Source organism: Barbus barbus (assembly GCF_936440315.1).
Source record: "Barbus barbus genome assembly, chromosome: 17".
Lineage (NCBI taxonomy): Eukaryota > Metazoa > Chordata > Actinopteri > Cypriniformes > Cyprinidae > Barbus > Barbus barbus.
In genome coordinates, this window is record NC_136745.1 from 9,340,247 (window position 1) to 9,366,825 (window position 26,579).

Here is a 26,579-nt window from a genome sequence, read left to right on the forward strand (position 1 = left end):
AATGATCGGCCCCCTCGCCGTATCGGCTCAAATGCATAAGCAGTTGCACTTATTATGGGCTCGACAGTCCTTTCAAGTTCGTCTTCCTCCATTTAAACAAGAGTGTGTACAAAAAGTAAAGAAATACTTATATATTACTTAACTAGCCAACGGAGCGAACCCCCATGATGTCACACGCGGTGGTACTGCAAGATGGCTCTAAAAGCTATAACAACACATCCTTTTTTCTTTAAAATGGTTTCATTAATCGTGTTTGTTATATATTTTTAAAATTAATGTGGAAATCACTTTACTAAATAATGAAAACTCGACTGACTGTTTCACTTCCACTTTAAGTTACTGCAGTTGGGTTACAGGAGGATATTCAGTGTGAATTCACAGCAGAACCGGACTGAATGAAGCTAAAGCCATGGGAGTTCATTGATTTCATTTGTTCAGTCATCCTGAACATCTAAAAGCATCTCATTAAAACTACAAACTCTCTGATTCCTGAACATTCGAGAAGCTCCTTGTGGTTTCATCTGCAAACATTTAAATGAAAGTGAAATGAAAACCTGTTCCTCTTTAATGCGCTCTGTGATCTTGGCCGTAGCGTCCTCGTGTGCTCTGAAAAGGCTGATAACGCTCGCTCGCTCGGGGTCCAGGATATTCCCATCGCCGTCCCGCACCACCACATCCAGCTCCAAGATCCTGGAGGCAGAATAACGCTTAATTTAACTGCAGTTTGAGTGTTTGTACTCGCACACACATGATTCACGTGAGAATTCAGTGCACACACACAGATCCTTGAAACGATCTGACAGATGTGCTCTTGCCTGGAGCTCTGCTGGAGAAGCGCAAGTCCCATGATGCACCTCAGGCGTGACTTCCTACATTTCATTAAGGCTCTTTCTTGCACATCACAGAAAGCAACATCCCAGCAAAAGCCCACTGCTGACACGGATTCACACATATTTTTTGCTGTTTTCGCATGATCAAGAAGTAATCTGTCAGTATAATGAATTACTACTCATTCTTCTGGTATTTTAGTATAGTTTTTGAATATTTATATTTTCATTTTTCATTTTAATTCATTTTTTTCATATTACTTTTGTTTAATTATAGTTTTGATTTATTTTCAGTTTTTCATCTATATTTCACTTAGTTTTATGTTCTTCATCTGTATAGTATTTCAGTTTGATTTCAATTAACGAAATGTTTTAATGTTTAGTTAACAATCATAACCTTGACATATTATATTCAAAATATTCAAATGTTTGTATTTGTATGAAATATTTGTATAATGTCACTGTGTGTGTGTTTGTGTGTGTGTGTGTGTGTGTGTGTATGTGTGCGTTTTTGTGACAAATGAGAAAAACATTTGTATAATGACATGGGTATGACATAGGTATTACAAGGAGAAGGTGACTTATGAGGACATTGGCCCATGTCCCCATTTTTCAAAAGGCTTATAAATCATACAGAGTGAGGTTTTTTGAGAAAGTAAAAATGCTAATGATCTTGAAGACTCTGATTAGCATGCTCAGGTGTGTTTGATTAGGGTTAGAGCTAAACTCTGCAGGAGCGGGCCTGAGTGGAACCCTGGTGTAGGGCGATAGCACATACAGTTTGTATACGGTATAAAAACCATTACACCTGTGGAATGTTCCCACAATTCACAAAAACAAACGTGTGTGTGTGTGTGTGTGTGTGTGTGAGAGAGATCACACTTTAATTCATTTTTGCTGTAAATTAAGTTATCATGTCAAAAATGTTAGATCATTTTTGAAATTTCCCAATTCTTGATTAATTAATTATTAATTTGATATCACAGCAACAAAAATGAATGCTAGCCTAACTAATTTAAGTTCTCAAGCTTAATACAATTAAACAGTCAGTAATAAAATAAGAAAAAAGAAACTAATTACAAGAAATAGCACAAGAAAATACAACTACTGTACACTAACAAAAATTAAATCAAAAGTGCTTTAAATTAGACAGGTCTATCTATTAAAAAATAAAAAGTCAATATACTGATGCACATTTTCTTTCCCAGCTGTTTGCACTGAGGACACCAATATTGGATATATAACATTATCTTGAGAAAACAATGATTAACTTGTAATCATGTGAAAACAGAGCAAGAAATGTGAATCCATGACAAGTGGTGAGGGAGTTTTTTTCCCTCACATTAATTCATTAACATTCAGGTGGCAGAAAGACATTTTTATCCCCTCCGGGTTTGTTAATTAATTCCTTAATGATAATGTACAAATGCCAATGAACTAATCCATTAACAACAGCCTAGAGCGAATCACTGAAGCTCTGAAGAGGAATTACACCAGCCGACTGGATCATGTTATTCTATCCTTTATCAGTTGTGTGTTTGTACAATGGTACAATGATGGTATCAGATGATAATACCATAGTACTGTATGATTACATTCATATATTATCATATATGATATGAATGTGTGCATGGTTTATAATACCATGGTCAAAAATGCACACAGACAGGAACACAAGTGGAATAGACACTTGAAATACGTACTTATTTCCATAGTCGATCTTTGAGGTGACTTTCTGTTTGAGCTCCTTAAACTCGTCACTCGGCAGTGTCCCGGACAGGAGCTGTGAACGCCACTCCATCAGATCCCACATGAGCCGCTGCACCTGACTGAAACGTTCCTTCTTACTGGACTGATGGAAACAAAGACAATTGCTGATTGGTCAGAAGTTCAGGTTGTGCAAATTTAATGGACTTATTATTTTGCACATTTGACTTAATCGACACATCCCACAGTATGTGATATCATCACATGACTTCATACCACAGTTTGTATAATTTTACATGATGTCCAGGTATCATGTCTGAAATAAATACATTATATTTTAATTATATGATTAAATTATTTAATTGAATTTAATTATGTTTAAAAATGTTTTAACGTCTGTCAGTGATCAAATGAAAAGGCATTCACAGCCCATTTGCTTTCATAATGCAGTTTTTATTTGGATGTATTACGTTTTTCCAATTTTGAGGTCAGCTAAAGAGGACATTTAAATCTTTTTTGCAACAAATTATATAAAAACTTATTTGGTGACAGATATTACATAACATAAAGTAATACTAAACAGTACAAAAAAAACAAACCAAAATATATATTGTATAAGAAATATTTATATATAAGGGATGTAATATATATATATCAGTTTACTCCAAGAAGGCAGTGCCACCAGTTTTTCTAAAGCAACATTGTCCAACAGCAACACCAGCAGGAAAAGTTATAGCGGGAGTTCACCTCTCTCTCGCCTCCCCTGAGCCCATTGAGTTTTAACAGACCACCCATATAGCATGCAGTGAGTTTGGTGGGGTGTAATTGAGAATGAATGGGGGAAAGTCACGTGAGAGGAGGTGCCTCCATCGTGATATGACTGGTTATGTTCAGCTGTAATTGGTCCATAAATCCCGCCTCGTGTTCATGTGTGCTCCGAATTTGCAAATCAGTCTGAATGAACATTATAATGCCGTTAATGGGAAGACTAATTTTAAAAAGCAAGTCAACAACTCACATACTTAGATCTAACCATTTTGTTATGTCAAAATATGGCTTAAAATGACATAAAAACATGATCCGTGGGAGTTTTTAAGTGAGTAATCAGCTTGGTGGAATTCAGAGTAAATCTCCTTGTCTGTGACCAATATTTACCAAGCTTTGATGGCTGATGACCCGAAAAATAAAAAAATAGTCAAGAGTTAACTATTAAAAAGAATAGCTGAACATAAGTTCACAAATAAAATATATTGTTTAAATTGTTAATGCCTTAGTGATGAGATAGAACATTGTTTACATTATTTATGTAAAATATAAAATAGAATAGTTTTTTTCTGATAGAGTATATAAGTAATGCTTATTTAACCAAGAAAATGTGACTGGGGCATGAATTGTGACTGGGACATGAATTAACATTGATTTAAATGTATGTGTAGCATATATACATTTAAATCAATGTTAATTCATGTCCCAGTCACAATATATATATATATATGTACAGGTATATATCCTAATTGTTGAGTTTTTATTATTAGTATTGTTACACTTAAGTTATATTTTTAGAACTACAGCAAGTTTTCTAAAAAAAAAGACCAGGAAGTAAACTTTGTTACTTCTGATTTCATTTTGACTTTAAAAGTCTGGTTGTTGACACATATCACACTGAGAACAGAAGGTCACTTTGTGGGACATGGTATGTCATGTATTGTAATGTGCTTCAAATGTGCTTTACACTGCACATTCTGTTAAGTCACGCAATACAGAAAACTCCCATACTGAGCACAGTTTGCATACTGCAAACATAATATCACTACAGTCTTAAAAATAAAGCATTGAAAAGGAGGTTTTATCTATTTTTGGTTCCCAAAAGAAGCTTTCAGTGAGCAGCTCATTTCTCAGTGTAAAGAACATTTTAAAAATCTATAGAACCTTTTTTGGAAAGGAAAGATTCCAAAGATGTTAAAGGTTTTACACGGAACCACTGATACCAATAAAGAACCTTTATTTTTAAGAGTGTAGTACAGTACCCCACCCACATCTAAACATCTCACCACAAAGAGCTGTTTCCAAATGCTGCCCCATTCTCTCAGTGTGGTGGTCACCTCCTTCACCAGTGGCATCTCAGCAGATGCTATGATCTCCTCATCTCTACAGGAGCAGACAGACAGAGGGTCAGATGATGGACAAATAGATGGACTGATGGATGGACAGAAGGACATACTCACCCTCTCTTTTCGACGATGACTTCCTTTAACACTATAAAGTTTGCAGGAAATGCTCCCTTAAACATGGAACAAAGTAAATCAGCAAACCAGTAGTAGAGGAACTTCAGGTAAGATATTCAGGAATAAAACATTATGCTCTTGTAGAAGCACCATAAACTAACCCGTTTACTTACTTTTCTCTCTTTGTTCTTGATCACGTAACCTTTATACCATCCTGAAACAATAACAGACTGGTTTAGACTATGAAAATATTTCTGTTGCTCAGACAGTATGTAAAATTATTTTCTTAGTGTTTTTGTCTTGTTTTACAGTACAAATATCCAAAAATTCTTAAATCAAGATACATTTACTTATAAATGACTTTAAGATATCAAGTCTTGTTTTCTGAAGAAACTGATTCAAAATTTGTGAGTTTATGCTTATAACAAGAAAATATCTGTCAATGGGGCCAGAAACAATCTTGTTTTACCTTTGAGTTAAGATTATTTTTCTGACCCCACTGGCAGATACTTTTCTTATTTCAAGCATAAATTCTTAATCTGAAGATTTCATGGCTGCAAAACAATAACCTAAAAATAACCATTAGGGAATGTTTTGTTTTAGTTTTAGTTTTTTTTTTAGGTTATTTAAAAATACCCTCCCTGCAATGTTCTTGGAACATTATTTTATGGTTGCAAAAGTAAAACCTAAAAGGAACGTTCCCAAGGGCCAGTTGTTCAGAAGTAATCTGATCGTATTTCTGCTATTGGATTGGATCAAATCTTGAAAATGGGTTGTTCAAAAGAAAAACAGGAATCTCAAATTGTCTAACTTTTTAGAGAGATTGGGATACTTTTGTTTCAAAAATCAGGATTACACTGATCCCGGCAGAAGGGTGGATTATAAATTTAAAGTGTTTTTTAAATCACTGTCTGTAAACTACATTGGCACAATCATTCAGATAAGCCAGTTAAAAGTTTCTTGTGTGAATGCAATGTAGGGGTGACTCAAACCACTTTTTCAGAACTGATCCCGATCCGATACCAAAAATTCAGAGTATCTGCCGATACCGATATCGAGCCGATAACTGGGCAGTTTTTTTTTTTTTTATCAGTGTTGAAATTTTATACCTCAATGTGTGTTGACCTGATCATGACTTGTTTTGTGTTACACACAATCTACTAAGTATAGACAACTTTATTGTAAAGAAAAACAACAAATGAATGCATATATAATTATAATCTATGACAAAAATACTATTATAAACTAGGTTAGAGGATAATTCAGTAGCAAAAGTTACTCTAGAAAAATCATGAGTGCACAATTTTATAAAATCTAAAATTAGTGGGAAAAAACATTATTTAGTGGGGAACAAATAAAAGTGAATATATGTAGGACTAAATCTAAAATGATCATGTAAAATGATATACATTGTTCTTTGTATTGTTGTAAAATACATTAATGAAAAACAAGCAATATATTTATATATAAATATATACACTGTAAAACTAAAAGACATTTCTTTTAAATGTATAGCACAGTAATGAGGCAGAATCATATGATAGATAAGATGAACAAGAAAGCCAGGCTATTAATAATCTTTCATTGTGCAAAAATATTATGATACGAAAGGCTCCAAATACAGAACGGCACAAAGTGCTTATGCGCATTCTGAGTCACAGCGCTCATTGCTCCACATAGAAAGGTTCAAAGCACAAAGTGGAGAGATATTAATGCTTAGTGTATTAAATCTGTGCGATAGTTTATTGATCATTTTCTTTTAACAGTTTTAAATTCCAGTTACTGTGATCGTTAAGAACATAGAGCTCTCTAGTCCAGTGTTGTGATCTAACAGACACCAACACGATTTTGAAAACAGCACGAAGAAAAAGTCCTGCAAGATAAAGTCCTTTTATGCAAAACCATTTATCTTTATTCACAGATCAAGTATAATATTCGGAACATTTAATAATCTTGCAGAGAGTTTCATCGTCTTGACTGTCGTAATCGAATGTGACATGCAGTTTGAATGCTGAATGGAGGATGACAGAGAGCCGCAGCGGAGAGAAGAGTTTACGTGAACTTGAATTTAATATTCATCTGTACCTCACATTAAACTATGTAGCGGCTTCAGAACACTTGAAATATAGTGCACAAAAACTTTATGGTGTTTTATAATGTTTAAGATTATGGCTTTTATGGGGCTTAACAATAACACAGAATAGTATCTATATATAATAGTCTCGTCTGACCGATACCCCGATCCGGCAGAAAATACCAGTATTGGAGCGATACCGAATATACTGAATATCGGATCGGCGCACCCCTAATGCAATGCAAAACTTTTGTGAGAGAATGCAAAAGCATTGACATTTTTTTTCCAACTAATTTTTATTTTTTCACCATGTCCCTTTAGGGGCCCCATAGAGCACTAGTAACCCATATTTGGTCATCTGAAAAAGTGTGGATCTGGATCTTTGTGATCCAATCCAATTTTGCTTTGAAAAACAAGTAAAATGTAAAATGGATTACCTGATCCTGGATAGCAAAATATGGGATTTCCAAATCCAGATCATTCTGATCCAGATTAAGTTTTTGAACTGGCCCTACAATGTTATTATTTGATTCTAAAAAAAAAACAAGCAAACGGGAACTAAATACTAATGTTAGGGGGACGTTCTGTGTTTGCTGGGTTAATTTTGTCACAATTTTGCTTCTCAAGTAAATATATCTTGATTTAACCCTCCTGTTGTATTGAGACCAATTTGACAACCGCAACTTTTGTGCTCAGGTCATATTGACTCCCCCATTAAAACCCACTAGGTATGCAATTTGAAACCAACACCAAAGAGAAAATAAATAAAAATTAAATTAAATTATAAAAACCTTTATTGTAGCTTGTCAATCACTAAAATATGAAATACATGAGAAAATGAAAATGAAAACTAAAAAACTAAGACTCATCTTCTAAACCATCTAAAAAAATCACAGTTTCTTCTAACTTGAGTTTCACAGTCAAAAAAAATCTGTCAAAGGTGGTCTTTGGTTGTTAGTTTTGAGGATCTCAGTTACTAGATTACATAAAATGGCAGAGAAAGTATAAATAATACTTACACTAAATACAAAAAATGTTAGATACTATTTATACCTAGTTATTTGTTATTTAGTATTTATTTGTTATTTAGCAGTTATTTGCAACTCAGTGTGCAAATAGTCACTACAGTATAAGTAGTCATGACAAAAAAAAATAGTAAATTGATCAAATTTACCCCTAACATATAAAATTTAAACAATTTAAAAAGATGGGAATTATTAAAGTTCTCACATATCTCATATTTTTTTATTCTCTGACAAGGTACAATACAGTTTTTCTGTTTTTACATGAATCTTTAGTGTTTTTCATAGTGTCGACTTTTGGCAAATTGCATGAAAACCAAGAGGGCTTATTTTGACCCCAAATACAGAAACAGTAGCCAGTTTTTGAACATAACAGGGGGGGTTGAAAATGCTTAGATGTTTGCACTGGAAAACAAGACCAGAATACTGTGTAAGAAAATCTTTTTTTTCAGTGTGGAACATTGCACAAGGTCACAGGTTTGATCAGGTCCCAGGGGATGCATGAACTGATCAAATGTATACTTTGAATGCAACGTACATCACTGTGTATAAAAGCCTTTACCTCATGCATAATTGCAAAAGTAAGTGCAATATCCTAGAATCCCTCACCTTCACATGACTCCTGTACGTGCACCGTGTCTCCGATAGCCAGGGACAACTGCTTCTCCGCTTTGGCGACGAAATTCCACTTAACTTTATAGAAAAGAGAGAAATTATCAATTGCATGAAATTCAACCAATGCATTTAAAAATAAATACACAAAGAGATTTTTTTTTCACAGTTTGGATTTAATTTTTAAGTGACATTTAGCAAAACAGCAGAATGAGATCATTTAATGCTTCCAAGAGACATCAAACGACCTCTATCCTCAACTACTTGAAAAGAGTCCTATGATTCATGTCTAGAGCACAAACGCTGCAGGACGACACACACACTGGACTTTAATACTTTAGCCAGCATCAATGACTCTGAAAGTTAAACTGCATAGGCAGAGATGGAGAATATCATATTATATACGCGCGCACACACACACACACACACGCACACACAATTCATTTGTGCAAGTACGAGATCGTTGGCCTACTTCCTCTCAGAGCAGCTTCCTGTGCAACACCACACACACAGATACACACCGCCAACAGCATGTTTACAATTGAAATAATTCAAAAGCAATATACATGCATTTACATGATCAGACAGCTTTTATTTCAAGTTCATATTAAGTTTTAGGATGTGCATTATCTTTATTTTTCAACAAACATGCTGTGAGCTACAAACCTGCTGACTACGCCGCCTACAATCAGAAGTCAAACCACTTTTGCATTCATTTCAAAACTGAATATACAAAACTAACCCCAATTCTGGGAATACTACATTAACAAATAACTCGAAATAACCATTTCAAGCTCATACTGCTCTTCCTGGACACTTCGCATTTGAGCTGGACTATTAGCTTCTGTTGATTAAAAGAGATTTAAGTGGGATTTGCATGAAATATTTCTTCCCAAAGGTTGTTATTTGGTCATGGCTGAAAAACTAAATGGAGTTCTCACATGTATTTAATTTAAGGATCAACTTTGTCTCAGATATTTCCATCATTCCTAAAATAACGCAAATCAGTGTTATTTTAGTATAACTGAGAAACTATTATAGATTTTTTTTTTTTTAAGTATTTTGAATTTGTTTTTCTATTTTCTGTCTTTATTTTATTTTTTGTTTTCAACATATCTATATGGATTGTATTAACAATAATCAACTTAAAAAAGAGATATGTTGATTTGTATCTAAAATAAAACAAGTTTTTTTTTTTTTTTTACTTTTTTTTCAGTTAATGCTTGTTTTATTTCAAGCAACAGAAATGTTTATTCTGGTTTTAGATTATTTTCATTTTCATTTTTATTTCAGTTTTAGTTTTTGTTGTTGTTGTTTTGTTTTTGTACAAAAACGTAAACATTAACTGAAATAAACGTTAAAATCTTAAGCTTTTTTATTTCAGTTAGCAACATTTCTCATTTTCTTTTAGTTTAAGATTTTGTTTATTTTATGTTTTCGTTAACTATAATAAACATGACATAAATGAGTCATAGTTGTCCTACAGTAAGAGTATATAGCTATAAAATGATTGTGAATATCAGCTCAGCTCATTTGATAGAGATAGAGATCTCTGACTTTTGCTTGGAAACTTTGGTATCCTGAGCAAATATAAGCTCATTTAAAACATTTACATTTAAACATTTAGCTGACGCTTTTATCCAAAGCGACTTACAATTGCTATATATGTCAGAGGTCGCACGCCTCTGGAGCAACTAGGGGGTTAAGTGTCTTGCTCAGGAACACATGTGTCTCACAGTGGATTCGAACCCGGGTCTCTCACACCAAAGGCATGTGTCTTATCCACTGCGCCATCACCACCCCAGAGGAGGGTGGTGATGGCGCAGTGGATGGCGCATTTAGAGAGGAGATTCCTGGTCTCTTTTCTCAGGAGAAATATCTGACTTCTCACAACTGTCTAAAAGAAACAATCAAGATAATAAAAGACATCTTGCTTGTGCATTTATTTCACGCAGGTCTCCTCTAAAAATTCAGTGCTGCTCTTGTGTTATTAAATGTTGCCAAATCTTAAAGCACATTCATTCAGCAAACAAACTAAAGAAGCGAATCCTCTGTGCTGTAAAATGTGAAAATGTGTTCCCTTATGAAGTTATTTCAGTTTGATTCAGTTGTGTTAAATGATATTTTTTACTTTAATAAACCAAAAGAAGCACATTTTTACAATGCATGTTTTAGCTCTACGTACGAAGCTGTCATAAGGTTCAGGTCACAGTTTGTTTTTGCACCATATCAGTATTGCATTAACTGCACCGTCATAGTGTCATAAAACTAAAATCTACAGATTTTCAAAGCAAAATAAGTGCAAAATGATAAAATGCAGCAATCTGTTTAGGCCAGTGACTGTTGGGCCGCTTGACTGATGTGTCTCTGCCCACATCCTGAGATATAGGAACTGAATCAAACAACTTTATACGCCCGCTGCGAAGGCCGCTAGGAACACAAACACACAAACACACACACAACTTTGCAGAGAATGTTCAAAATGCACAGGTGAATCACTTGCACACACACACAAAACAGAAAAACTCACCAACTCCATATCTTTCAGAGATTGCTTTTGTCCAAGGAGCCATTGGTTGGACTATAAAACGCTCTCCTATGGCTCTCTCTGTCTGTATTTTCTCTTTCGGAGTATCTCAGTTCCTTTCTTATGCCCTACACTGACTGTTTTTGGGCGAGGGTGTGAGAAATGACCAGAGAAATAAGCGCTCCTCCTCCTGTCTGACTGTCTGCTTCTTCCTCTTCCTCTTTTGGCCTCCACATTTAACAGGCTGACAGCAGAACTTCAGCACGATGACTAAAGCGTGTTTCAATGGCTTTTATTGATTAACATCTTGAGATCATGTATGTTTCGGATCTCACACTCCGCTCTGATCTATTTGGGTGTATGATGGTACACGCAAATCATCATTTATGAATCTGTAATGCTGGAGGAAATATCTGGTGTGGGACGAGACAAAGCAGAGATTCCCTGAAGATGTTTGATTTATGCTTCTGAGAGACTTAATACGAGCAGGTTTATGCAAACACACAAACAAGCTGTTCTATAGTCATAAACCACCAAAATAATGTCAATATTCAGGCTCAATACCTACTGCAAACAATAGAGGGCACTACAAACACTCACTTAGAGATGATACGTCTTCATCATGCAGCGTATCGTATTGAGTAGACATGATCATGCTTATGAATTTGACCTAAAAGAGGTGAAAAATCCCATAGATGTACACTGAAGGAGTTATATTTAAATAAAATAATATCAAAGAGACTTGAGGGTGGATTCTTTTCACTTGGACCAGAAAGCAATCACCTAGAAACCATCCAGAACGCCCTAGCAACCGCTCATATGGGGAACTTTCATATGGGGAATCATCAAAGAAAACCAGCATTTATATATGCAAACGCTGCAGGTTTAATGCTAAAAACATCTGGAGGCCTTTAAACGCTCCGCATTATGTTTTCTTACTGTGATCCTTACAGAAAAACAGGACAGTTTCCCACAGAAATAAAGACAGCCTTTTGTTGAAGCACAAAGCACCTCTTGATAGGGCCCATAATGCATCATTCGTTTTGATTTAAAGAGGTTCAAACAGCTCAGCTGGTTCCTTCAAAAGGATAATGTGAGGGGTTTTAATTTGGATCATACCATATTAAGCCTTACTTCACCACATCAGTACTGGGAATGAAAAAAAAAAAAAAAATATATATATATATATATATATATATATATATATATTAACAAGTTTAAAAGATTTAAATAAATATAAATAATTGTTTTGTTTATTACAAAGATATTATATATACATATATATATATATATATATATATATATATATATATATATATATATATATACTGTACATACAATCCGAACTCCGGAAATGTTGGGACGTTTTTTTACGTTTGAATAAAATGAAAACTAAAAGACTTTCAAATCACATGAGCCAATATTGTATTCACAATAGAACATAGAGAACATAACAAATGTTTAAACGGAGAAATTTTACACTTTTATCCAATAAATGAACTCATATCAAATTTGGTGCCTGGTCAAATTTTGATACAGGTCTCAAAAAAGTTGGCACGCGGGCAACAGATTGCTGAAAAAGCAAGAAATTTTGAAAAGATTCAGTTGGGAGAACATCTAGCAACTAATTAAGTTAATTGGCATCAGGTCTGTAACATGTAGCATTTGGACCAATCAGACACACAATTTTGCATTTGATTTAACAAATCAATTAGTCATTAAATTAACAAATAGTCACAGACCCTTCACCGAATACACATACTGGGTCCCAATATGTCTGTGAATAACTCCAGGCCCCCGGTTCCATGGCAACCGATCGGATAACACTAGTTTTACTGCTCAAAGGAATGCAGGCAGAGCAACATTTCCCCTTAGGAAAGACACATTATGCCATAAAAATTGACTCTTTTCTAATTAATTCATAGAAAAACCTTTCTTTGAATGAACACACATATCTTCAGGTCATTGTGTATATTATTACTGTTCTTGTATATGTTTTTGTGTATTGTATCCTGTTTTATGCATGCTTATGATAGAACACTAGTTAATATTACCTCACTTATACTATGTTTGGTCTCTATCAATTTGTCTTCGGATGATCTAATTGAGAGTGTATATTATATGTCGATACCTATACAACATATGTGTTCTAGTAATGGTAAACATATTCGTACCGAACCAAAATGTGTACCGAGCGGATATAGTATTTTTATTTTTTTTTATACACAACATCGTTTTGACAGTCTTTGATGTGGCATGACAGATCGCTGTATAAACGCCTTGGAGAGCCGCTTCTGGGACGGTTCAGAAACGTGCTGGTATAAACACAAGCATTGACTCGAGCGGCCGCGATCAGCTCTGAGCCGTAACACCTTGCAGACTTGTGCAGAGTGGAGCGATCATTCCTTCCTCTGTACTACTAGTTTTAACGCAAATAAACATGACTGAACATCTCATGCCTCATGTAATTGCTCAATCAGTGTTTCAACCGCGGAAAGACATCAACAAAACAGCGTGGAAATAAAATGTCACGCAGCATTTCTTTTACTTCAGCAAGTCATCAGTGTCCACAGCTCATTAGTTCACTTGAGAAATGAAGTCTAGAGAGGATCATTTCGCAAAATATTACACCATATACTCATTATATTTTACTAAACCTGTTAGTTTTAATTATTTAATGTATGTTTCAATGAAACATGCTATGACAGCCAGTGTGTAATTAAAATTTCTAGGCTATTTGGTAAAATATATTCAAAGTTAATTTAAAAACTGCATTATGTGCAATTTACGTTTGCATACACTTGTTTTTAAAGTTGTGTTTTGATCATCTATTAAAAAATAAATAGTAATTCAATTAATAAGTTAAAGGCCTAATTGTAACCTTAGTTTTAAGCATAAGCTGAGGTAGATTTTTATCACGAAGAAAATTTAAACTATCACTGAATAAAGAAAGAGCAACTTGTTCAGTAAACCACTATTTAAAAAAAAAAAAAAAAAAAGCGAAATCGTACCGAACAGTGATGTTAAAACCGAGGTATGTACCGAACCGTCATATTTGTGTACCTTTACACCCCTAATATACATACATATGAACATATGATGAGTTAAGTCAATAGAGTCTTGTTGAAGTTCAGTCATTTGAATATCCTTCAGCAGACTTTGAACTTCAGAACTTATTAAATACCTTTCAAAGGGTATTTTTACAATAGAGTGCAATTTATTTTAATATCTGTATGGCCATGTTTGCATTTGACTCTGAATCTGGTGTTGTCCGATGGCATTTTTAACACATTTGAGAAGTTAATCAACACTCTGTAAAACAAAATTACCCAGTCTGTAATATCCGCTGTCTTACTCAGCAATTGTTCAGAATAGCAGTTATAAGGAAGTGTTTTCATAATGTTCTGCATTTGACAGACTTCTACTTACTTTAACCAAGTGACAGAAGTTTTTGTAAGAGTCAAGATTAAAGAAGGAATAAAAACAGAAGATAAAAAAGAAAAATCAACATTTCATATATGGGATATAATTTGATTTGCAACAGTATTATTTTAGTATTACTTATATACTTTTGTAATTTTGGTTAATATTTTTTATTAGATTTTATTTTATCTTTTCTGTTTTTTTTTTTTTTGTTTGTTTGTTTTTTACTTTCATTTGTTCTACTTAATTCTAAAAATCCACCAAGTTTTCTTGCAGATGGAGGGTACGTGTAATTTTTATTTTAAAACATTTGTCCTCAACAAAATTCAAGAGATATTCTGTGTATATGCTTTCTGTAGTCTGTAAATAGCACTTCTGTCATTGATAAAGAAAATCACAGCTTTTAAAAATCAATCAATATACACGCAGTGTCGAGGTTCATTCCTCTTCCATTCAATCTGTTATACATTACAAAAGCAGAAGAGTGAGAGAGAGAGGGAGGCATTTGACAATCTGATTGGCTGACTGAAGAAGTGTGTTGAGTTGTGTGTGTGTGTCTAGAGAGAGAGACAGAAGGGCAAGAGTAACAGAAGAATGAAGGTCGACCAAGGTAAGTTATGCTACTGCTGCATTTCAAATTCAGTATCTCATTAAAATGCTAAAACTATGCTCAACGCTGTTTGTATGTGACAATGCACACTAGAATTACACGGTAAAATGCTGCTGCTGAACAGATGAATCCTGACAGCTGTTAACAGTGCATTATAATGACTCAGAAATCCATTTTTATAGGAAGTCAAAATATATGTAAATGCATCAAGATGTTGTGGGAATTTTGTGAAACTTTGTTGTTGAAGGAATCAGTAGATGTCCTGCATGCACAGACTGAGATTTACCGCATTTTAGACTCGTTAGAAGTTTGTGGCCGTTCATCTGTCTAGACAGATCTGATCAGACCTGATCTCTTTTGAGCCTGAGCTTTTGCGTTGTGAGAGCCGGATTTCTGCAAAAGACGTTTAAAGAAGTGAATCTATTTGATTTGAGAGAGATCAATGCAGACTATTTATTTATGAGCGTCAAAGGAATCCTAAGATGAAACACGTGTCCCCTTCACGTCATACCTCTTCAGTTACTTCAGAAATAACAAACAAATCATCTCAACATTTTAAAGGATGTTGTCTCCTAGCAACCCAACACCCATGACGACCATGCTTGTCAGAAGCAATCAAAAGACAGCCGGCTCTATTCCTCACAGACGTCCTGACAGCCTGAGGAATGAGGATGAATACTGACAAATGTGTTTACAAGCCAATCAATGAACGGAGCAGAGCGGCCACTTAGATGCACAGCAATATGAAACCATCAAAATAACAGCTAAAACGCCACCTGACATCTTTTGCAAGCAAGATATTTAAAAATAAAAATAAAAAACATTAGACTGAGTTTAATTTCAAAAATGTATTACAGAGATTTACTTCAAAACAGCTAATCAACGTGACAACTTTTCATATGTTTGCTTGCACTGCATTTATTTTTACAGCACGTTTTTGAGGAGAAGTGTGATGTTACTTTTTTAAGTGCTCAAAAATTTTCACCTGATGCATGACAAAATTAAAACGAATCAGAAAAGAAAACTGAAGCCTCAGGGCCCAAAGATGGAGGAGGCCTTGATTGGCTGTGGAGGAAAGGACCCTTCAACCATCAGACATTAAAAGGAAATTTTAAAGTGCAAACGCATTAACAACTTACTTTCAACGTACCATGAACAATGCCAAAAGCTTGATTATTTCTGCAACAATATCAAAATCATGTATGTTTTAAATATAACTGTAGTAATAGCCTACTATAGCATATGTCTATATTATGTAAAATATGTTGCCTTAGTCAAAAATATTGTAATGTTTCAAGGTGATTTCGGGAGAGCAAACCACAGATGTGCAGTAAGCTATATATTGTCTTTATTTCATAAAGTTACAACAGAATACAAAGGAAAGATTTAAATAATAAGGAGGAAAAGAATGCAGCAGAGTGAAAAGAGTTCTTGTCATAGATATTTGTTAGACCATGTCACATTAAAATACCAAGCGTTACGTTATTCTTCTGGCTTCAGAAAATACAACATGAAGGGAAATGTACAGCTCATTCAGGATTATGTAGATCAACCTTATGTTCTGAATAGATTTGTTTCAGTCTTTTTGAGAGAAACCCATCATTTAAAATGCAGTATGTTCGCTAGGATAAAGGTGGATTTCTTTTCGTGTAGCCTACAATGTTAGCGCTTGACACATGTGCACTAGAAAGATTCAGCCTTGTGCAGTGTCTACACCATTTAAATTCAAAACATGACACGTAACAGTATATGTAAACAGAAGAGTCTGTGTGAAGCGAGCTGAAACCAGATTGAATTGTTCCGACTATGTAACCTGAAGCGTCAAGGTAAACTGTCTGTAGCCTACGGAAAATACAAGCATTTCAATCCACACAGCACTAGCCCTATTTATCATACAATCTGGCATTGTGCTATTTATTATAAAAAAGTCACTATAATTATAGACTAATTAAATTACATTTTGTGTAATATAAAGGCAGTAATTCACTTTTATAGAGGATGTTTTAGTTTCATTTGTTTAATGTGTATTTTTTTATTACATCAACCATAATTCATTGTTGTTGTTGTTATAGAAACCATAAAACCATGGTGTATGGTTTTTGCCTGAATCATGATGTTACTAATACTACAGTTAACTCTGTATTCAAGAATTACAGCAGCTTTTTATAAGGCAAAAACAAAGAAGAATTTATTTGAACAATTAAGTAAAATAGCCTGAAATATAATGGAATATTGATATTGATAAATGCATTTGCAGTATATTAAAAAATATCTATTATTATTTGCTTTTGTCCTTTATTTATTCACAAATAATTGGCCAATAAATCATTTTTCCATTGCTCTAGCATAGCAAAGCATTGATGGGGAATTGTGTGAGCCAGATGGTCTGAATTTGAACCCCAGTCCAGCCCTTTCTTCAGAAAATGTAAACATTTTAATTGAGAATGAGAGAATGAGAATGAGCTTTATTGGCCAGGTATGTTTACACATACAAGGAATTTGTTGTAGTGACAGAAGCTCCACAGTGCAACAGAAAGACAGCAACAAGACAGAACACAGATAATAAAAGAATAATATACAAATAGGCAATGTACAAAGCAGCAAAAACACAATATATAATATAGACAGCTATGTGTGTACAGGTCTGATATGTGCAAATTTGAAATGGAAAAATAAGTAAATGTAGTGAATAAATAATGTATAATAGTGTTGTGTGTTTCATGTTTATTGTTAAGAGTTCATGAGATGGATTGCCTGAGGGAAGAAACTGTTCCTATGTCTGGTCGTTCTGGTGCACAGAGCTCTGTAGCGTCGACCAGATGGTAACAGTTCAAAGAGGGAGTGTGCTGGATGTGAGGAGTCCAGAGTGATTTTACCAGCCCTTTTGCTCACTCTGGATAAGTACAGCTCTTGGAGAGTGGGGAGGGTTGTACCAATGATTCGCTCAGCAGTCCGGACTACCCTCCGTAGTCTTCTGAGGTCAGATTTGGTAGCTGAGCTGAACCAGACAGTTATTGAAGTGCAGAGGATGGATTCAATGATGGCAGAGTAGAACTGTTTCAGCAAGTCCTGTGGCAGGTTGAACTTCCTCAGCTGGCGAAGAAAGTACAACCTCTGCTGGGCCTTTTTCACAATTGACTCAATGTGATTGTCCCACTTCAGGGCCTGAGAAATTGTGGTGCCCAGAAACCTGAATGACTCCACTGCAGTCACAGTGCTGTTCATGATGGTGAGTGGGGGGAGAGCAGGGGGGTTTCTCCTGAAGTCCACAATCATCTCCACAGTTTTGAGCGTGTTAAGCTCCAGGTTGTTAAGACTGCACCAGATAGCCAGCTCCTTAACCTCCTGTCTGTAAGCAGATTCGTCACCGTCCTGGATAAGGCCGATGACTGTTTTGTCGTCTGCAAACTTTAGGAGCTTGACAGATGGGGCTTTAGATGTGCAGTCGTTCGTGTTAAGAACGACCAGGATGTTAAACGACTAGGATGTTAGGATGTTAAATTGCATCTTTTAATTGCATCATTGCTTTTGTAGAAAAAAAATGGGGAAAAAACATGGAATTTAAAAAGAATCAGAAAAGCAAACACCTGGCAACCAATCAGAACACCATAGCAACCACGTTCTAAATATCATTCAAAACACTTTAACATCCTAGCCGTGAGATTTGCAAATGACATTCACACTTTCTTAAGAAAATGTAAACATTTTTAATTGCTTGTGAGGAAGAAGAAAACAAGACAAAAAAAATATTGAAAATGCTGTTAAATTAAGAGGGTTAGTCAGAAGGCAGATGTGCCAAGCTGACACACCAATTGCTGAAGGAAATGTTCAATATTTCAGAATCTGTTTAAAGTTTAACATGCGGTTATGGAGATGGTATCTAGCAACAACAGAGGAGAAGTGTGCATCTCAATGAGCAGCAGTCGACTCACAGAGAGACAGGTGGTCCTGAAGACAGCAAACAAAGAGTTAAAGTTTGTCATTAAGTAAAAAAAAACACACCAGATGTTTCTAAATTAAATTAGATCGCCTCTTATGAGAAAGAACATTGTGAACCTTGTTCTCTCTCTGAGAAATAATGGACAAACAACAGAGACCCGCATAAAAGACAAATTACAAGTGAGATGTTGAATATCTTCTTTTAGAAAGCAATTACATTCAATGGAGATTTTTTCTAAAGTCGACAGAAAAGACACGCACCTCCTCTAGACTTTCAGAAGAATTTCAATGTTTCAAACTGTGCCGAGACACCAAAATCTCCAATCAAAAGTCAGAAATCTCAGTATGAACTCAATTATTTCTGATCTGAACTTCTCTCCACATTTATTTTATACTTCATTCTTAATGTTGGATCTATACTTGTTTCTTCAAAGGCATTTTAGGAGAAACATTTCAGACAAAGCTAATACTTAAACGATTAAGACAGATGAACATTAAAATACAGAGAGAAGAAATTGCTCTTTAATTGCAACACAAGAAAATTAAGATTAATGCATTGAAAGTCCATATAGAATTACCAACCATTTGTATTATATAGCTTTAATATAAAAAAATAGCCTTAAAGCGATGCATATTTGTAAGTCATATAAATGAAACAGCTTAGACATGCTGATGTTCATGCTGTTGATTTCTCACCTAAATGAGGATTTCCCACCAAAATTGTTTTACTGTAGGATGATGTCAAGTAACTGACTTTTAGTTTAAGGGATCGGTTTAAGGTTTCAAGTTAGTTTACTACATTAGTTAGCATTAACTAAAATTAATATATGCTGTAGAAGTTCTTCATCTTCATTCATGCCTTGTTTCCGGTATAAATATCGAAATTCTTTAATCAAGATGAAATTTTGTTGAATTTCTCAGAAAGCAAGTTTGCTTTGTTAGGATAGGAATTGGTTTGGTTTGTTAGAATTTAAATATCTGGAATCTGAGGGTGCAAAAAAAATCTAAATATTGAGAAAATTGCCTTTAAAGTTGTCCAAATGAAGTTCTTAGCAATGCATATAACGGTACTAATAAAAAAAATAAGTTTTGGCATATATACAAATAATATTCCTGGAACATGATCTTTACTTGGCATAAAAGAAAAATAGATAATTTTGACCCATACAATGTATTTTTTGGGCTATTGCTACAAATATACTCGTGCTACTTAAGGTTTTGTGGTCCAGGGTCACATATTTGCTTCTCAATGTAATCTTTATTAAACAATGTTAAGATATTTCTATTGGAAATCAAGACAAAAATACTGAGGAAGAAAATCATTTTTGCAGTGTGCAATGTGAACTAATAAATAACAAACAGTTGTATCTTAAACAATAGTAAAATTAACAAAAGTTAATAATAAAACTTTAACAAATGAGACCTTATTGTAAAGTGTAAAGCTTATGAAAACACAGAATGATAGTATATGAAACAGAAGGGAACGTGACATTGAAGACGCACGAAAAAGACACATAAATTGAAAAACTGATAGCCAATTAAAACAACATTCCCAAGTACACATCATGTTTAAAAAAAAAAAAAAAAAGATTAGAGAGGGAAAAAAATATATATTCCAGAATAAATGGGTAGTTTTCATGTTAGACTGCAGCGCAGCACCCGAAGACTTGACAGAAATGATATCCAGTCTAATAAAAGCATCGAATGATTTCAAATTCACTCTATATCGCATTCATTATTATACTGTGATGAGAGAAAATTAACTAATATGATTTCCATCTGCAGAAATGGTGAGTTTAATATTTAATGCATTATATGCTAAGATTTTATATGATGTAGACATGAAAACATACAGCATAGTAGGAACGACCCAGCTGACCGAGCTCTTCAAAAGCACTGCATATTAATTTCTCTCTCACACACACACACAGACCATAAAAAAAGCTCAAGGGAGTGGACATAAGGACATTTTAGCTAGGAAAAACTTCAAGCCTGTGTGTATGGAGATTTATTTTTTATTAGAATATCACAGTGTGCCCAAGAATGTGCTGGTAGCGAGTGCTTTTAACGTCTCATCTCACTCTAAAAGGACAAAAAAGAAAGTGTCTGTTTTCTTTGAACACTGAACAAAGCTATTGTGTGCAGATATGACATTATCTCCTCTCCAGCTTTTATCATAATGTCTCATATGTGTTGCTACACTAATATGAGTGTCAGAGCATTGTGTTCCCTTTCAACTTACCATCCTACACACACACACACACACACACACAAACAATGTGCTGTGTGGGAGTCTGAGAGCGTTTCGTTAGTCCACAATTGTCTTTAACATCAACTCGCAGCCAAACACAAACACAATCTCCCTCATCTTACAATTTCACTCATGCACACGTTTGTGCATCTTAAGAGACATGCAGAGTTGTGTGTGCAGAATACAATAGAAGAAAGTAAAACCCTGATAAAAGCGCCATAAATACATTCTATCCATCCAAAATGTCTTTTAAAATTAGTTTAATAATGTTATTTTAAATGCATGGTAGAAGGAATTTATTGAATGATTCAGTACTAAGCAAACTTTGAATGTTAAGCACTTATGATGTACACAGTGCTGAATACAGGATTATTTCCCAGTGTGCATCTCTCTATAAATCATTCATGCAAAATTCTGCTTCATTATTGAGTGTTTTTACTATTTTCTGCATTATTTAAATTGGTATCATGTTTGTTGTTCTTTTTGCGTTATGTGTTGTGGAAGAATGTCTCTTTGCTTAATGATATGATTTTGAATGTCACACTCATTGTGTTTGTATGTAAAATGTAAAGGATCAAGTACACTTCCATTCAAAAGTTTGGGATTTTTAATGTTTTTCTTATGCTCACCAAAGCTATTTGATAAAATACTGTAAATATTGTGACCTATTATTACAATTTAAAATAACTTTTTTCTAAGTGAATACATTTTAAAATATAATTTATTCCTATGATCAAAGGTCAATTTTCAGCATCATTACTCCAGTCTTAAGTGTCACATGATCATTCAGAAATAATTCTAATTATGCTGATTTCTGCTCGGAAATATTTTTTATTTTTTATAGGAAAAGAGACTGACCCTAAATATAATGCAATAAAAAAATTATCTCTCATACAACACATAGATATAATGAAACCAGTTAATTGCAGAAGTCAGCACAAGTTTAGCATAATGCAATGACGTCTCTTAATGTTATTAGTGAGATATATTATGTGATGTTACTGAAAAAAAATCTAGCATTTATTTTTGGTTTGGCAAAAGTTGACAACCTTTGATATATACATCTGTTTTATTTTAAACAGGAGAAAATGTAGTACCTGACTAAGACCAGTAGAGGCCGACACACTTCAGTCTAACAGAGATCTGGAACAACAATATTGACGGACGGAAGGTGGATGGATGAACAGATGGATCAGTGGAGGAGGTGGACGTACCCTGCAGTGTGGAAGGAGACCATTGGGAATAGACCTTACTAAACAACTTGACCTACAAAAACCGCATTGAATTTTGCATTGATGCATTTGGCGGATGCAGGTATGCACATTGCCTGGAACCAAAACAAACAGCCTTGGCACTGTTGAGCTACAGGAATATTCACATAGCCAGTAAAAACGATAAACATAGGCAAACAAACCTGAATTCCAAGTCTTTCCCTACTGATAGAAAATCGGTTTCTTGACCTTCAAAAACTGCATTGGATTTTGCATTAATGCATTTGGCAGATGCATGTATGTACATTCTCTGGAACCAAAGACACAACCTTGAGCTACAGGAATATTCAAACAAGCAAAAAATAAGAAAAACACAGATGCATTCCTAGTGTTTATTTACCGATAAAACTAAAGAAAAACACTCATCTTGACCAACAAAAAATTGCATAGCATTTTGCATTTATGTATTTGGAAGATGCAAGTATGTGTGTTCAAACACAAAACCTTGACATTGTTGAGCTACAGAAACATTAATAAAACTAGAAGATAAGATAAACACAAACACACCCTGCTGATAAAACCGTTAAGAAAGTCACACATCTTATCCAACAAAACTGCATTACATTTTGCAATGATGCGTTTGGCAAATGCAAGTATGTGCATTGCCTGGAATCAAATGCACAACCTTGGCATTGCTGAGCTATAGGAACACTGAAAAAGCCAGAAAATAAGCTAAACACAAAAACTGTATTTTGTACATCTCAAACTACAAAAATTGTGTTGCAGTTTGCATGAATGCATTTTGCTCATGCAACCATGTGCACTGCCAGAAATTAAATGCACAACTTTGAGCTACAGGAACATTCGCACAAACAGAAAATAAGATGCACACAAACACACCTGCATTCCTAATGTCCATCTACCAATAAAACCATGAGAAAAACACACATCTTGACTTACAAAAAATTGCTTTAAATTTTGAACATCTCGAACAAGAAAAACTGCTTTGCATCTTGGCATTATTGAGCTACAAGAACATTCACAAAGCCAGAAAATCAGAAAGAAACACACCTGAATTCCTAGAGTTTTCTACTGATAAAACCGTGAAGAAATCACCCAAATACAAACAAAATGACATCTCAGATAGCATTAGCTGTGACGCTCTCCGTTCTTATCCTACTCACTGTTAGTGGAAATATTTTGGTTTGTCTGGCTGTGTACGTGACCAGACGCCTACGTAACGTCACCAACTGTTTCATCGTCTCGCTAGCAGTTACGGACTTTCTACTGGGCGCTCTTGTGCTGCCGTTTTCCACCCTTTACCAAGTTACGGGTGAGTGGCCACTGGGGGCACACTTCTGCAACATCTACATCTCGCTGGACGTCATGCTATGCACTGCCTCCATACTCAATCTCTTCGCTATCAGCTTGGACCGCTACTTTGCGGTCACCGCCCCGTTGCGTTATCCAATGCTAGTGCTTCCGTGGCGAGTTGGTGTGATTTTAGCGACAATCTGGTTGGTTTCCGTGGGCGTTTCATTTGTACCCATCCACCTAGGCTGGAATACACGAGACTTGAGTGTACAAAATATTCGTGAGGGCGACCCTGCGCGAGATTGCCGGTTTGAGTTGAATCCACCGTACGCAGTGGTCGATGCCTTTGCGACGTTTTATCTCCCCCTGGTGTCCATGTGCTGGAGCTACCACCGAGTTTTTCGCATCGCAAGGACACAGGCGAAACAGATCATTTCTATGCGACGGGGTTCGTCGTCTTCGCCAGGAGCGACGATGCTCGCTCTCCGTGAGCACAAAGCCACGGTGACGCTTGCAGTGGTGCTTGGTGCTTTTGTGGTGTGCTGGTTCCCGTATTTCACATTTTTTATAATAATGGGGATACGCAATGAAAACAACCCGCCACGAACGGTGCAGTCGGTGGTGCTTTGGCTAGGATATGCAAACTCTGCCCTAAACCCAGTACTTTATGCCACACTCAATAGAGACTTTAGGTCGGCTTATGCCAAGTTGCTCTGTGGAGGACGAGGATGTAAAACAGGGACGAGAATTCCAATGGCAACAATTGGGGAGGGGCCAATGGGTGAACACGCCCCTCTGCCAAACAGGGCGGGGCTTCTGCCTAGAACTCGTGTGCTGCTACAAGAGATCGAAAATGGGAAGACGGTCGACAGCAACACAACAACTGGTGCTACAGTTACCATTATAGCTAATGGGAATAAAAGGTAGTAGAAATACAAGTTCATTTACACATTACAACAGAGATTGAAGGAATTTATAGTGCTGTTGTTTTGTCTTATTGTCTTTGTATCTGCTCATTTATTTATCTGTCAGTAGCCCACAGGGAACCCAAGTATTTAGACAGCGTAATTAAAAATACAGACAGAAGGTACAAATTCAATTAATGGTAACTTAATTGTAGCAAAATGCTCTACTTTTTTAATGCCCTCTGGTGGCCATGAGAAGTAATAATATATTGAAATTAAGGTTGTAATTAGGGCTGCACGATTAAATCAAATGCGATTTCCATGCGCATTTTGTCAGTAAAGCTGGTTCTGTAATCAGCAGTAAATCTCAATCACGTGCTTTCATATAGAGCAGCATTTATTACACAGAGCCGTAGTTCACTGACAGGTTACGAAGAAGAAGAAAAAAACGCAGACGATATTGAAATCGATTATGAAATCGAAGAAATCGTTCGCGATAACGACAGCTTTTTGCGTAGCTTCTCGGTGAACCACGGCTCTGTGTAGTAAATGCTGCTCTATCTGAAAGCATGTGAAAATACCACATTTAATAACATGTTTTTACTCCAAACTCACTTCATAACGTCAGTCGAGTGTTTGAAATAAATCCTTCTGTGAGATGATGTGGCTTCTTACACAGAAGGGGAAGTCGTGGCCTAATGGTTAGAGAGTCGGACTCGATATCCAAAGGTCTTGGGTTCGAGTCTCGGGCCGGCAGGGATTGTAGGTGGGGGGAGTGAATGTCCAGCGCTCTCTCCACCCTCAATACTACGACTGAGGTGCCCTTGAGCAAGGCACCGAACCCCCAACTGCTCCCCGGGCGACACAGCATAAAAGTGGCTGCCCACTTCTCCGGGTGTGTGTTCACGGTGTGTGTGTGTTCACTGCTGTGTGTGTGCACATTGGATGGGTTAAATGCAGAGCACGAATTCCGAGTATGGGTCACCATACTTGGCTGAATGTCACTTCAGAATAAGGCATGCAACATATTTCATAGTATTCTAAGCAGTGATAAAGGCATTGCATTATATACTTTATTATAATGAAATTGTAATATAAGAACTCAGGTAAACCATATATTGTCGTAGTCGTGTGTTTATTAGTCACGCTGAATCAATGAAAACAGTTCAATCTTCTGTTTATTCAGCAACTGCTGTAGGCATTTCCTGGGTTTCTTCTGCTGGGCGTATTTAGAGTTTCTGCACGAGAGCACCCTCTGGCTTTCGGATGGAGATTTACTACTGATCACAGAACCGTGCTTCACTGAAAGATACACATGACAATGGCAGCTTCTGTCATTTTGAGTTATAGAGCATCCCTAATTTTAATAATAAGATTTTTTTAAATGTGACCTGGACAAGAATACATATATACTGTATATATTGCATGAAGAAACTGAAGCCTACTGTTTGACTACTACATTGCAATTCTTTTGTCCCATTTAATACAATAATATCAGAATTACACTACTGACAATCACCATTAAGAATAATGAGAATAAATAAACATCTGGATGCATTAGAGTTATGAGAATTGGGGTTAAATGTTCTTAATGTACAAAAAAATCTCAACCGAGCTAAAGCTTAATTTCTTTTAGCATTATTTTTTTTTTGGTTTTGTTTGTTTGTTTCTAATGTAAAATGAGACCTAGATGTGTTATGAGATTCATTTTACTGCAAGTTTAAAGAGAGATTGACCTGAGGGCCAGTGAATTAATTTCTTAGTATTATTTTTTTTAAGAATCTGTTATTAGTACACTTGCCGTTCCCAAATATCTCTTCGTGATATAAAATCATCTATGCGCCAACATCTGTCTAAAAACTTTACAATCCAATCTTCTGAAGCCATACGACAGCTTGGTGGGAGAAAAAGATTCCAATACAATTTAAGTAG

General features: G+C 35.4%; 2 protein-coding genes across 2 annotated transcripts in view; one reads left to right on the top strand and one right to left on the bottom strand.

Annotated features, from left to right (window-relative positions):
- The window catches only part of dock2 (dedicator of cytokinesis 2), a 121,477-nt gene extending 110,328 nt beyond the window's left edge, over window positions 1-11,149 (bottom strand). Inside the window, exons 1-7 of the mRNA XM_079438792.1 lie at window positions 10,998-11,149; window positions 8,465-8,548; window positions 4,933-4,973; window positions 4,760-4,815; window positions 4,586-4,682; window positions 2,531-2,679; window positions 555-690 (exon numbers count right to left, since the gene is read on the bottom strand). Of these exons, the coding sequence (XP_079294918.1) occupies window positions 555-690; window positions 2,531-2,679; window positions 4,586-4,682; window positions 4,760-4,815; window positions 4,933-4,973; window positions 8,465-8,548; window positions 10,998-11,040 (606 nt within the window). The 5' untranslated portion in view covers window positions 11,041-11,149. The remainder of the gene's footprint in view (window positions 1-554; window positions 691-2,530; window positions 2,680-4,585; window positions 4,683-4,759; window positions 4,816-4,932; window positions 4,974-8,464; window positions 8,549-10,997) is intronic.
- A 12,410-nt stretch (window positions 11,150-23,559) lies between these two features.
- Window positions 23,560-24,669, top strand: hrh2a (histamine receptor H2a; the record flags this gene model as incomplete). Its single annotated transcript, XM_079438025.1, has 1 exon — window positions 23,560-24,669. The coding sequence occupies one exon, from the start codon at window positions 23,560-23,562 to the stop codon at window positions 24,667-24,669; it is 1,110 nt and encodes a 369-aa protein (XP_079294151.1).
- Window positions 24,670-26,579: the final 1,910 nt, after the last annotated feature.